The following is a 14,997-nucleotide window of genomic DNA, read 5'->3' on the forward strand; positions in this document are numbered from 1 at the left end:
GAACTTTCCATAGTAATATATATATATATATACAGGGGCTCACCACCTCAGTTTAGTTCTAGCTGCCTAAGTGAACACATAGACCTATCTGATTTTGTCAGAGATGGCATCAAGAAGCTGCAAGCAATCTGCTATCTATGTGGCTTTACCAAGTTTCCCTGTTATCTTTGCCTTTGGGACAGCAGGAACACTGCAGCACACTACAACAGGAAGCACCAGCCACAATGGACTGAGATCTCTGTGGGGAAGCACAGTGTCAAAAGAATAGGTTACTAAAAAATAAAAATAGGTTAATTTCTTTATCCAAGTCACAAAAGCAAAGTTTGAAGGGAATAATGGCCATTTTCTGTATGTTTACAACATAAGTAATTAAGAAATAACGCATACTATCCAGGAACAAAATTTGTGTTACATAGTGTTCTAGACTATGTTTTTAAATGTGTGATACACATGGTTTAAGTATAGACTGTTTTTAAATGTATATGACACACAAAGTTTAATTACAGAATTTCTAAATGTAGATCATACATAGAGTTTAATTATAGACTGTTTTTAAACATAGATGATACAAAATGTTTAATTTTAGACTGTTTTTAAACATGGATGATACACAATTTAATTATAGACTTTTTAAATGTAGATGATACACAAAGTTTAATGATACACTATATTTTTAAGAGTAGATGATACACAAAGTTTAATTATACACTATGTTTTTAAGAGTAGATGATACACAAAGTTTAATGATACACTGTTTTTAAGAATAGATGATACACAAAGTTTAATTATACACTATGTTTTTAAGAATAGATGATACACAAAGTTTAATGATACACTATGTTTTTAAGAGTAGATGATACACAAAGTTTAATGATACACTATGTTTTTAAGAATAGATGATACACAAAGTTTAATGATACACTATGTTTTTAAGAGTAGATGATACACAAAGTTTAATTACAGACTGTTTTTGTATGTTTACTGACATTTTTGATGATGAATTTGTGTAAAGTGTAAATGTTACACTGTAATAGGTTGTAACATTCACTCTTTGACACTGTCATATAGACAGAATTAAAATGTATTAAACATACAACTAATAATTTTTTTGTTTTCTTTTAATCTTTTTAAGCTACATTAAGTTCTACTCATGACTGTCCTGATTATTAACACATTTTTGCTGATAATAGCCAATATTCATGTATTTCTCTGCTGATCTTTATATGGATGTGGTTACAACTGACCATTACAAAGCCAAAAGGCAGTATTTATCAACAGGAAGACATTTTTCAACTCATTGTAACTTTCATACATAGAAAAATGTTCATTTTGTTAGAATACTATTAATGTTATACTCCTTTGGTATGGGCCCTTTGATGGCACAGTGGTAAGGTTTAAGGCTTATAATTCTAAAAATAGGGTTTGATACCCATGGTGGTCACTGCACAAATAGCCTCTTGTGTAGCTTTATGCTCAGCTACAAACAGACATACTATAGTTGTATTGCATTGTAATATTATAACGTAATATTCTGGGACAACATGTGACCTACCATCCATCTTGTCTCTTCCATCCTCTAAACTATTAATGAATGGTTTTTTTTAAATCTTAAATCCAGCTTTTATCATTCAATACACTTATCAAGCTTTTTTAAACTCACTTAAATTTACTGTATCTACAACATCCAAAGTTAACCTATACCAGAGATCAATCACCCTGTTAGAAAAATATAACTGTCTCACCTGAAGATGACTCTTATCTTGCCAAAATGTAAGTTTCTATCCTCTGGTCGAACTATTCTCGCTGTTGAATATGAAAAAAAGATTCCCTTTACAATCTTAAACACCTCATTAAGTCCCTCACCTAACTCTTATTTTTCAAGAGAAAACAATTTTAATTTCTCCTCGTACTATAACCCTTCCATCAGAGACACCATTCTAGCAACCCTTCTTCTACGGTAAAGGAGCCCAAGACTGAACACAGTATTTTATATGTGGCCTTAACCTTAATTCACTAGAAATTATAACCTCTTTAAGATTTGTATTCAATATTTCTGTATACATTTCCAAAATCCTATTTGTTCTACTATTAGCAACAGCACATTGTTTGGATGGCTTTAGAGAGTGATCAACTATTACTTCAAGATTCCTTTCATTCATGACACTTCTAAGGCTATTCCCATCCAAATTATGATAACCCACATGCATTATTTTGCATTCATTATAATTAAAACACATCTACCATTTATTCACCCAACTTACTAAATGATATAAATCATTTTGTAAATCAGCAGCATCCTCTTCACAACTAACTCCACCCAAGACCTTAATATCATCAGTAAATTTAATAATTTATTGACCATTCCTTCATCCATGTCATCAATGTAAATAAAACAGAGTAAAAGGTCCTAAGACTGAACCCTGAGATACACCACTTACAACATTAATCCAGTTTGATTGAACTCTATTTATAACAACCTTCTGCTTTCTTCCATCCAGCCACTCTTCTATCGAATTAGTTAACTTATCCTCTAAGTTTCTTTACAAACCATTTATGTAGCACTTTGTCAAAAGCTTTCTGAAAATCCATATACACCTAATCTACACCTTTACCTTCAGCTACATAAGAAGTAACTTTTTCAAAAAATATTAAAGGATTTGTAAAGCAAGATTTTCCCTTAGTGAAACTATGTTCACTATCCAATAAAATTCTACTATTTGTTAAATGGCTTTACAAAACATATGTTATTGGTCCTTTCAAAACTTTTCCCACAACTGATGTAAGACTATAGGGATTATAATTAGTGGGAAAATTGTTATCACTTCTTTTGAAAAGAGGAATTAAGTTAACTAAATACCAATCCTCTGGTTCCTGTCTGTTATTCAAAAAATATTAGTAAGTGTTAACCTCCTTCAGAACCTTTGAGGAATAAGTATGTGGCATAGGAACTTTATTGTAAACATCTTTAATTCTTTATTAGTAAGAAAAGTAAAATGAATGACCTTGTTATCTCATCATCATCAGAAACTTATCTTCCTTTATTATCCTTCAAGGGTCCTGCCCCATTCGTATATTTTGTTACCTTTTTGTCAACTTTTCTCATACCAACCTTATTGATGTCCTAATTTCCTGTTCCACCAACGTTCTTAATTTTCTACAATCTAAATCTCCTGTCAAAATTTATGATGCTTTTAATTAATTTTATCACTTATACTTTTTGTGATCCATTGAGGTTTGTTTATTTGTAACTACTCTTCTCTGTCTAAATTGAATGTGTTTACTTTGAATATTTAAAAATTTGACTTTAAACATTTTCCACATCTAATCAGTGTCTCCACTTCTCTATTCACAACAGATAACTTTTTGCATCCTTTCAAAATTTGCTTTTAGAAATGTGTAATCAAAATATCATTTATTATATCCATACGTAACAAAACATTGAACCTAATAGAGCAATGATCACTTGCACCCATATATTCACTAGTTTCTGCCTTGATCATTTTTCTATATTTGAAGCTAACAATGAAACTAAAATCGTTTTGTAAGCTAACATTGAATCATTATAGTAGTAAGATAATGTTGGCTGCAGTGTATATTCAGTTAGGTGGTTTGATTAACCATAAAAATGTAATATTATTTTTATCTTAGTCGTAGTACCTTTAACAACTTATTTATGTTTTAACACTATTTGTAAACTGAGGTGATCTGCAAATAATACCAATGTACAAGTGAATGAAGAAACGTTAAGAAAGAAAGAAACTAATTTCTTATCTTTACATGGAGTGAGCTTCAAATTATTTTCTTCAGATAAATAAAATAACCAGACCAATGAAAAAAATAAATTTTGGAACAATATAGTAAGGTAACAAATAAAATAGCATTCCTAAATTTGAAAATTAATAATTATAAATATTACTTATAGTATTATATCCAATAGTAGGAATAAAGTTCTTAAACAAATGTGTTTGGTTTTACTTTGCTGCACAGCAAGGAACACCTATGCTAAGTAAGGGCCCCTCAACTGCTCTTCCCAAATATTCTGAATCATTAACTGTGGAATGTACAACTTTATGCCTTGTTACTGATATTTCAGCTCTCACATAATGTTCCAATAAGAGCATTCCACAAATGGATAAAGTGTCACTATGCAATGAGGTAATCCGTCCACTTTGTGGATTTAGGTGATGAACTATAACACTTGTATTCTTGTAATACTGTGATCCTTCTAGATTTTTAATGTTCATAAAAACAGTTCTCCTGATGATCGACTTCCTACCATACACGTAGTTGCAATAGTGTTGCCTAAAGACCACAACTGCTGCAGTTTATTATTTCGTCATACTGTATTTGCCCTTGAAAGTCATAAGTACATGATTAAACATTCTACTCCTTCCAGTAACTGAAAATACTCTTCCAGTTTTGTTGTCACTGGTGTTTGTATCAAATAGAAGTCCACTGTTTCGTGATGGATAAACTAGCACTGGAGCATCCACTAAAACAAACTTTAGGTATTGGAATACTTTGTCACATTTTTTGCTCCACCCAAAGTATATATCGACTTATGAGGGCTGACAGTGGTGTTGCTGTCTTGGAGAAGTTGGCCACATATAAAACAAGGAAACTACAAACTTCTCACTTGGTCATAGGCCAAGCTCAATCCCTCGCAACTCAGTCTTAGCCAAAACTCTGTAGAATGTGAAGATCGTTTCTCAGCATTGTGACCAAAACTCTGTTCTTCTGTGCACATGTGTGAGAACTTCTCTGGTTTCAAGCATACTTTATTCACTGAAATACTACTGAGGTTCTATCCATGTGGCTGGTTATTTAGTAAACTTGTGTTAAGGCGTTCGACTCGTAATCCGAGGGTCGCGGGTTCAAATCCCCGTTGCACCAAACATGCTCGCCCTTTCAGCCGCGGGGGCGTTATAATATAACTGTTAATCCCACTATTTGTTGGTAAAAGAGTAGCCTAAGAGTTAGTAATGATGACTAGCTTCCTTCCCTCTTGTCTTATGCTGCTAAATTAGGGACGACTAGCTCAGGTAGCCCTCGTGTAGCTTTGCGCGAAATTAATGAAAAAAACAGCTGAATATTTATTTTTCGAAACTTTTACTTTTTCAAACTAATTCCAATGTTCTTGTGTTTGCGCCCGAGTCGCGCCAAACATGCTCGCCCTCCCAGCCGTGGGGGCGTTATAATGTGACGATCAATCCCACTATTTGTTGGTAAAAGAGTAGCCCAAGAGTTGGCGGTGGGTGGTGATGACTAGCTGCCTTCCCTCTAGTCTTACACTGCTAAATTAGGGACAGATAGCCCTCGAGTAGCTTTGTGCGAAATTCCAAAAAAACAAAACAAGTTCTTGTGTTTATACTTTTTTATAACTAATTATTATATCCGTGATTTTTGTAGCTATAGCTTAATCTACGATCGTGGTATTTTGTATGTACTTTTAGTATTTGTCAAAATATATAGAATAGCCGTGCCTTACGAACTTACCTCGCTAAAATCCGTGGCTCGATTCCCCTCGGTCGATATAGCAGATAGCCTAATGTGGCTTTGACCTAAATCAAAATAAAATAATTTTGCTTTCGAGTTTTTTGGTAAATCGTGTGTGCTGTATAGAGAGCGTAAGGAATCTTATATGTGGTTTCTGAAGAATGATTATTTCATCGTTTTTTTGTTTTTATGAGTAGACAGTATGTAATAAACGTTTCTTAAAGAAGTAAATGTAGCATCAGTAGAAAGAACTACAGCGAATCGTTTGTGTTATGTTTGTCAGTGTAGTTTTTATATAGTGTGGTATTTAGTTTTGTACCATAATTTATAAAATACAATGCAACGACTTCTATATTGGAGAAACACACAGCAAAATGGAAACTACATTCAAAGAACATAAAAAACACCTTCACGCGTTTGTGAACACCGCAAATAAAATAAACACAACATAACCATAGAAAACACTCAGATACTAAATAGGGAAACAAATATAAACAAACGCAAAATCAGAGAAGCTCTACTTAAACAGCAAGTAAAACCAAAATTAAACCAATATATAGGAACACCTTTATACCTGTACTAATTAATAACCTAATATTTAACTGCAACGTCCCCTACAATCCCGTTCTCGTTTATAAATTACGAGTATAAATACTCTCGTCGTTATCAGTGATGTCGAGAAAACCCACTTGTAGAGAAATATGTATGTAACGACGAGAGTATATATATAAAGACGGCTCGTTTGGATTGAGAAAATATTTTACGTAGAAGAGCGAACAACGTTTCGACCCATATGTCGAAACATATTCTACCACAACGATAGAAGTGGTGAATTAAATATCATTTCTTAACCTCAAAATTACAAGAACCGACACAATTCCAAACAGAAATCCACCGAAAAATCACCAATACTGGACTATACATTCCTTGGGACTCAGCACATGAAACAAAACAAAAACTCAACATACTTAGAAACCAAATAAACACAGCCATAAAACTATGCTTACCAGCTAAAATTAACGATGAATTAGAAAAAATAGAACAATACTTCATCAACATCAATAAGTTTCCTCCACAAACCGTAGAAAACATTATATGCACACACCTAGACAGAAAGCAAAATCAACCAACAAAAGTAAATATATCTCACGAATAAAAAATATCACGAAACCATATACTGCTGCATACCATATATTCCCGACATCAACAGACAAATTACCAACTTTGGCAAAAACTAGTAACAAAATATGACATTCCAGTTAATACCAAATTTATTCAAAAACCAGGCACAAAACTGAGGTCTATACTATGTAAAAACTACACTGACAAACACCACACCAACATTATTTATAAAATACAATGTGATAACTGCCACAACTTCTATATTGGAGAAACAAGTAGAAAATTGGAAACCAGATTCAAAGAACATAAAAAGTCACCTTCACACGTTTTCGAACACTGCAAGTCAAATAAACACAACATAACCATAGAAAACACTCAGATACTAAATAAAGAAACAAACATAAACAAACGCAAAATTAAAGAAGCCTTACTTATACAACAACTTAAACCCAAAATAAACCAATATAAAGGGACGCCTTTATACCTATATTAAATATAATAAAATAAAATTATATATTCAAACATCTAACACCGCCCTCTACATTCCGACACTCAGTTACACAACCCCTTCCAAACATGTGGTCAGCTTCCGGTCAGTTACCTCTTTTTTTTCTTTATGAACCTGACGATGACCGAAGAAGGTTGAAACGTTGTTCGCTCTTCTACGTAAAATATTTTCTCAAGCCAAACGAGCCGTTTCTCCATATATACTCTCGTCGTTAAGACATGTGTCCGGCAACGGTCAGTTGTGAACTTTTCCTGTGTCGAACCGTCCCTGCTTGTCAATAAAAGTGTTAATACCAATGCCAGACGTTCTGATATACGGGAGCTATTCCTCTTTGTTTTCAAAAGGAGAAGTTAAGAGTGATAATATCCTTGTGGGTGAAATATTTACATGAGAACAAAATATTTTATGGAAATTAAATGTTGTATTAGTATTTTAAACCTGAAAATAGTGCAAGAAATTCCGTTAGACGAATAGTATATATAACAGTAATTATACAGCATAGAGTGATACTATTATTTATTCTTTTCTTTGTGTTACTAATATTACTAATAGTTATTACTAAGTGTCAGTAGAATACAAACCTAAGCCTAACTGGCAGCCATCTAACATTAGTCTAATGCTAACAAATTGATATTCTGTTTGCTTTTTGGAGATTAACTTTAAGATATTGTTTTTTGAGGTCTAAAAGATAAAAACAAAGTAAACGACTTTTGCAACATGTAGCCAAAATTACAAGTTTTTATTGTGGATAACAATAAATGGAAGTGTTACTTAGGTAGTTACTGTTCAATTAACAATTAATGGTAGTGTTACTTGGGTAGTTAATATTCTATTTTTACTGCTGAGAAATACTTTTTGAAAGTAACTCTTATTTTTAAATTGTACAAATACTTGACATAATATGTTGGTAACTTTATGTCATAGTAGATCATAATATAAGAAAAAGTAATTTATCTATTTTGGTCTTATAGTTTGTGGTTTAAGTTAATTAGTACTATATGGGTTATAAAATGGTTAAATATTTCATCTTGTAAGATAACATACTATGTGCTAAAGGAGGGATCTGATCTTGTAACTGATAGATGATATACTATGTGCTAAAGGAGGGATCTGATCTTGTAACTGATAGATGATATACTAGATGCTGAAGAATGAATCTTATCCTGAAACTGATAGATGACATACTAGGTGTTAAAGGAGGGATTTGATCTTGTAACTGATAGATGATACACTAGGTGTTAAAAGAGGGATTTGATCTTGTAACTGATATATGATACACTAGGTGTTAAAGGAGGGATCTTATCATGTAACTGATAGATAACATACTAGGTGTTAAAGGAGGGATCTTATCCTGAAACTGATAGATGATATACTAGGTGTTAAAGGAGGGATTTGATCGTGTAACTGATAGATGACATACTAGGTGCTAAAGGAGGGATTTGATCTTGTAACTTATAGATGATGCACTAGGTGCTAAAGGAGGGATCTTATCCTGAAACTGATAGATGATATACTAGATGCTGAAGAATGAATCTTATCCTGAAACTGATAGATGATATACTAGGTGTTAAAGGAGGGATTTGATCGTGTAACTGACTGATGACATACTAGGTGTTAAAGGAGGGATTTGATCGTGTAACTGACTGATGACATACTAGGTGTTAAAGAAGGGATCTGATCTTGTAACTGATAGATAATGTACTAGGTATTGAAGGAGGAGTCTCATTTTGTAACTGTTAGTTTATATACTAGGTGTTAAAGGAGAGATATATCTTTTGTGTAACAGATAGATGTTAAAGGAAGTATCTCATCTTGTAATTGGTAGATGATACTGTATCTTCAAATGGTAACTTAAGTATCACGGTTCTAGCAGTGTTATAAAAACTGTAGTAACTATATTTCTCGATAATGTGTCAGACCCTTTTTATGCATGTTATTAGTGAGTTAGCTGTATTTATATTTACAAATTTTCTAAAGTTTGTTAATTTTGTTGTTTTAATTTCCAGTGTACTATATATATAAAAAAAAACAAGACCAATGGGACATATATTGCCAGGGCATAAGTTGTCTACACTTTAAGGAGTATTGCATTGTGTTATTAAATTCAAGTAAATTTTGTTATATTAATAATTATTAAAGAAAGAAAGCTTGTGTCAGTAGTCTATCAACATAACTATATTTAATATGTAGTTAGGTTCTGTTGTTTTAATGACATTCAATACTTTCAATTTCTAGACCATACAACATAGACAGTATAGAAACTCAGACTTTACTAGACATTGAAGAAAAACGGAGAAGGATGTTCAAGAAAACAAAAAGTGAAAGATAGCAAGACATGGCTGATGAAGACATTCAGAGTTTGAATGATAATAGCTATAAAAGGATAACAGTTATCTGTTAACAGGGGTTAAAACTTGTGTTAGGAGAATTAACAGAGTTGTCTGTTAACAGTGGTCAAAACTTGTGTTAGGAAAATTAACATTTGTCTGTTAAAAGTGGTCAAAACCTTTGATAGGAGAAGCAGCAGAGTTCTGTTAATAGCAGTTAAAACTTGGGTTAGGAGAAGCACAGTTATTCTAACCTTTGGATGCAGTTGTCTTTCAATTATGGTATAACTTTTGAAATGAAGGAAGGTGCTACTCATAATATAGAGATAAAACCACTAACTGTAGATTAATATTAAAATATGTTTATATGTATATAAATTAGAAATCAGTAAATGAAAGTTCTGAAATAGTTTATTAGAACATGATATTACTAACAAAAGTTTTGTAATGTTTTTGTGGTATAAAAACTGATACAGTATTTGGCCAGTTTTGTTGAATACTGTTATTCTTCAGTGATTGTGGTATGATCTCTGATTCTCTGGTCAAGATAAACTGTAGATAGATAAAAATAAATATACTGTTTGCATTGTCTCTCTTGGTGTTAGTTAATATATTTAAGGTGATAAGTTAGAAATACAGTAAAGTGTAGGTGAAAAGTTACTCCTACATTTGTAGAAATTTCAACATAAATTCTCTAAGAAAAATTGACACATTTACTAAACATCTCACCAATCAGTTAACTAAAACAAAATTCAATATTTTTACATAGATTTTATTCTGAGCTGTTTCAACAAGTATTACTGAATAACTGAATTGGCTGGGGTCATGTATACTTTGTGTAAAATTCATGATAGTTAATGGGTTGTTTGTAAATAATCAAAGATTTGACTGTATGAATATGATTCACTGAAGTCTCAAGTATATGTTTCTGTTCTCCAGTTAATTTTTGTAGTGTAAAGTGTGTTGCATGTTAATTAACATACATAAACATTCCATTCACATGTTGTTTGCTTACATTAAACTTTTGTTGTTTATGTAAAGGTTTAAAGTGTGTACATTCTGCTTGAAGTGGTTATCTAGATGAAATATATACTTTTTGATGGGTGATTGTTTTTTACATGATAAATGAGTAAATCATTTACCTGGAGAGACTTCTTGTAAGTGTCAAGTGAAATATTTCCTTTGTTTCAGGTTTGCTTCCACTCTTCCCGATATTACATTTGCAGCGACCCAAAAGACAGGTCACCTGGTCAGAAGACCAAATGAATCATGCTGTAAATGCTGTTATTAATGGAAAAATGACATTTAGTCAAGCTACGGCTGTATATGGGGTCACAAAAACTTCATTATTTCGTAGAGTCAAGTCCATGAAACAGGAAGTCTCAAACCAAGAGAGTACATTCCTCTAGAAAATTAAGTAGTGTACAATATATGGTATTCATCACAGTTCGCCCCCCAGTGGCTCAGCGGAATGTCTGCAGACTTACAACGCTGAAAACCAGGTTTCGATACCCGTGGTGGACAGAGCACAGATAGCCCATTCTGAACTCTGTGCTTAATGCAAAACAATAACATCATCACAGTTCATGAGATTTATGTGCCTTATAATATTAATGAGAGTGTTTTAATGTTATGTATCTTTTTGTACAGTTACTCTTCTAAAGAAATAAAGCTATGCTAAATATAAATCTTCTTTTGATTCTGTTTCTAGGTTTCTAAAGAACATACTCTCTGTAGAGTATCAGAGAAAATGTAATGGATATAATTTAAGTTTTATCATAAAAAATAATTTATAATGTTTTCAGTTTTTCTCTTACATGCAGGTATTTGTTGAGGTTGTCTCTATCATTTACAAGGTGTGTAACTCTTTACTACTGGTATTTTTCTTTGTGTATCTGATCATGTGACACTTGAAGTCACCATATATGTCATTATTTTCTAGCTATATGTAATCACTTGCATATGTTGTAATGTTCACTGTATGGAATCATGGGTTTTACTAACCATGTTGTACTGTTCACCATATGAAATAATTAATTCTTCCAACTATTTTTTAATGCTCATAATGTTTCTGGCTATGTCATACAGTACATGCCAAATTATTACACAAGGTTTGTTTTTATGAATATCTTAAAAACTGTATGTTTGATATAGATGAAATTTATGTATATTTACTATCATATTATCATAAACATACTGTACAATTGTTATTAAAATCATTCTAACTTTATAATAGATTTTCTAAAGTGTCACGAATTACACAAATTAAGTAAATTTTGTTTGTTGCAGATTTTATTCATAACTGTGGACAAAATGAAGGATTTCACATCAGAAGACCTGTAAGTAATCTTCCTCTAGGGAAAATTCGATTTAAATTGCAAGAGAACTTTGCTGACACCATAGAACTATTAGGAAGTACCTAGTTGTATCCATTGCCAAGTAGACAAGCTCTGATAAAGGAAAAGTACTGGTTATTTCCTGACTCCATCTTTCCAGCATCACGCTAGCAACTTTCATCCGGTAAAGAGATATTCCAGGAGGCTGGAGTTCCAGATCTTCCAAAATCATCAAGATGTAGGTTCTCCAAAATGTGTTAAACCTGCAATTCAACCACCTTGAGGACCAGGCATAAAATCCAGCAATGTGCATGGGCTTACTAACATATAAAAACCAGTTTTCAAGAAGTTTTGTTTACATGTGAGTGTTGTGAAACTCTTGGTGGCAAACCAAACCAGAACCATGGGATGGCTCAAGAGTGGGAGAACCAGAGGATGGCTCGCAAAAGGTACTTCAGCCCTGTTTAGAATGAGATATCAGCAAGGACGAAGAGTGAAGAGGAGTGATATTTTGAACTGGTATCATTTAGAGTACCTGATGCTGTAAAGGTGATTTCAGAAGTCTATATCATTTAGAATACCTGATGCTGTAAAAGTGACTTCTGAAGTCTATATTACATTTGTTATTGGTAATGTGTGTCCATTTAGAGTACTCAATGGTTTAAAAGTGACTTTTCAAGTACATATCATTTTTCTTATTGGTAATGAGGGCCCATTTAGAGTACCCAATCATGTAAAAGTGATTTTTGAAGCCTATATTACATTTCTTATTGGTAATGTGGGTCCATTTAGAGTACCTGATGGTGTAAAAGTGACTTCTGAAGCATATATTAGATTTGTTATTGGTAATGAGGGTCAATTTTGAGTACTTGATGGTGTAAAAGTGGCTTCTGAAGCATATATTAGATTTGTTACTGGTAATGAGGGTTCATTTTGAGTACTTGATGGTGTAAAAGCAACTTTTGAAGCCTATATTGCATTTGTTATTGGTAATATGTGTCCATTTAGAGTATCTGATAGTGTAAAAGTGGCTTCTGAAGTCTATATTACATTTTTTTATTCATAATGTGGGCCCATTCAGAATACCTAATGGTGTAAAAGTGACTTCTGAAGTCTATATTACACTTGTTATTGGTAATGTATGTCAATTTAGATCACCTGATAGTGTAAAGTGACTTGTGAAGCCTAAACTACATTTGTAAAGGACAACTTAGAACCTTGGTATAAGAACACATATATGGGATTGAAAATAAAGATCATATCTATACAAGAGAATGCACTACCTCATGCTGCTCATGGTACATTTGGTTACATTTCAAAGTTAGGTTTCAAAAATAACAGGTTTATGGAATGACCAGCCTCCTGTTCAGATCCAAACCAACCTTTGGAGTATCATAAAACATAAGATTTATGTTAGTGGAAGACAATTTACATCAAAGAATCATCTCTAGAATACTGTACTATCATATGCAAGAGATGTTAATTCTGGAGACATTAAAAATGAACAACTCTGTCGGTGATAGAATTATAAAAAAAGGTTTTTATATGAATAAATAAACTAATCTTTTGGTTCTTATCTGTTAAACGGTTTCTTAGAGATATATTGTATCAGTTTTATTACTACGTCCAACAGCTGCTATATTTGTGCTTCAAACTAATTTGTCCAAACTTGCTTTATAATTTGAACTGTTTCATTCATTATATTTTAAATGACACTCATAATTTGTGTATCATAGTTAATGTGTATATGTTTCATCTGTATCAAACATATACTTTCTGAGGTATTCATGAAAGCAAAACTTGTATAATAATTAGGTGCATGTTGTAGTGTTCATACGGAGTCATGGATCTTTCTAGTCATATAGAACATGTCACAGTTATTATGTCATGAAGGTTGTCACATAACCCTTTCAATACATGCAGTGTGTTACACCACTGTATAGTGCTGATATTATTAATGTATCTGATGAAACAAATCACACTAATGTACATTTTTGTTAATCTTATCTCATCCAATAAATTACATGACTGTGTACCAGTGTTAATATTATCATCAAACAAATCACATAATATTTTAATGTAATTTAATCAGATAAGTTGCACCAATATGTACAATATTAGTGTTAACTGATCTGTTAAACCACCCCTAGAATGTTAGTGTTATCTGATCAAGTAAACTATAACAACAGGCATCATGGAACTATATAAAAATTACTGACATCAGCTCTGTCCCCTTACTAAAGTACTTATTTCTCAAACTTCAGCTTATTACTCAGTAAAAGATACCTCAGGCTATTTCTCTCATCACATCAGATTATTAGGGTGCTTGACTCGTAATTTGTAGGTATGAAACCTTATCCCACCAAACATATTTGCCTTTTTAGCCATGGAGACATTATAAATGATGGTAAATTCCACCACTTTTTGGTAGAAGAGTTGGCAGTGGGTGGTGATGAATAGTTGCCTTCCGTCTAGTCTTTCACTGCTAAATTAATGATGGATAGTGCCAACAGACCTCGTATGGCTGCAAATTTGAAACAAACCATACTCACCAACATTGTCAGGTTAGAATTACTATGTGTTTGTATTTAAAATAAATATGGATAATCTAAATGAAAGTTTGATTTTGTCACTGTATTATTAAACAACCTGAATAAAATCAAACTGACTTCTTCCTCTATCTCAAAAGTAGTAGCAAAACTAGATTTATATTTCTGCAGCTTGTCAGCATTCTATTACAAGATTTTCATTAAGGTAAAATTAACACCAGACTTCATACTAGAACTGATTGTAAAACTGAAGTTTAATAATAGAGATGGTTGATAAAGTTTATTTTATTTACAGACGTTTTGTAACGACTTACGAGGTCTGTTCAAAAAATACGCGGACTGTTTGAATTGCGCGGCTCCAGTTGGTTCCAGGGGAATCCGCTAGGTTCGCACAGATCAGCTGATTACGACGCCATTTCCCGATTGCAGATATCTTTCATTTGTGTATTAGCTACGCGGTTTTAAGTGAAGTGCGATTTTTTTCGTTTGGCGGATTTCAGAATGAATGACCTGAAGGAGCAACGACTTGCTGTGAAAATTTGTGTTAAACTTGGAAAATCTGCAACTGAAACTTTTGCTATGCTTAACACGGTTTACGGTGATGTTGCTATGAAGCGTACGGCATGTTTCAAGTGGCATGAACGTTTTAAGGATAGTCG

General features: G+C 32.7%; 1 protein-coding gene across 9 annotated transcripts in view; it reads left to right on the forward strand.

Annotated features, from left to right (window-relative positions):
- Window positions 1-13,374, forward strand: part of LOC143256352 (uncharacterized) — a 149,047-nt gene extending 135,673 nt beyond the window's left edge. For 6 of the 9 annotated variants that reach the window (XM_076513462.1, XM_076513466.1, XM_076513467.1 and 3 more), the window contains exon 24: window positions 9,362-13,374. In XM_076513462.1, the coding sequence (XP_076369577.1) occupies window positions 9,362-9,409 (48 nt within the window). In that variant the 3' untranslated portion in view covers window positions 9,410-13,374. The remainder of the gene's footprint in view (window positions 1-9,361) is intronic. The other 3 variants (XR_013031277.1, XR_013031279.1, XR_013031278.1) reach the window with 3 other exon arrangements.
- Window positions 13,375-14,997: the final 1,623 nt, after the last annotated feature.

Source organism: Tachypleus tridentatus, chromosome 7, assembly GCF_004210375.1.
Source record: "Tachypleus tridentatus isolate NWPU-2018 chromosome 7, ASM421037v1, whole genome shotgun sequence".
NCBI classification, from domain to species: Eukaryota; Metazoa; Arthropoda; class Merostomata; order Xiphosura; family Limulidae; genus Tachypleus; species Tachypleus tridentatus.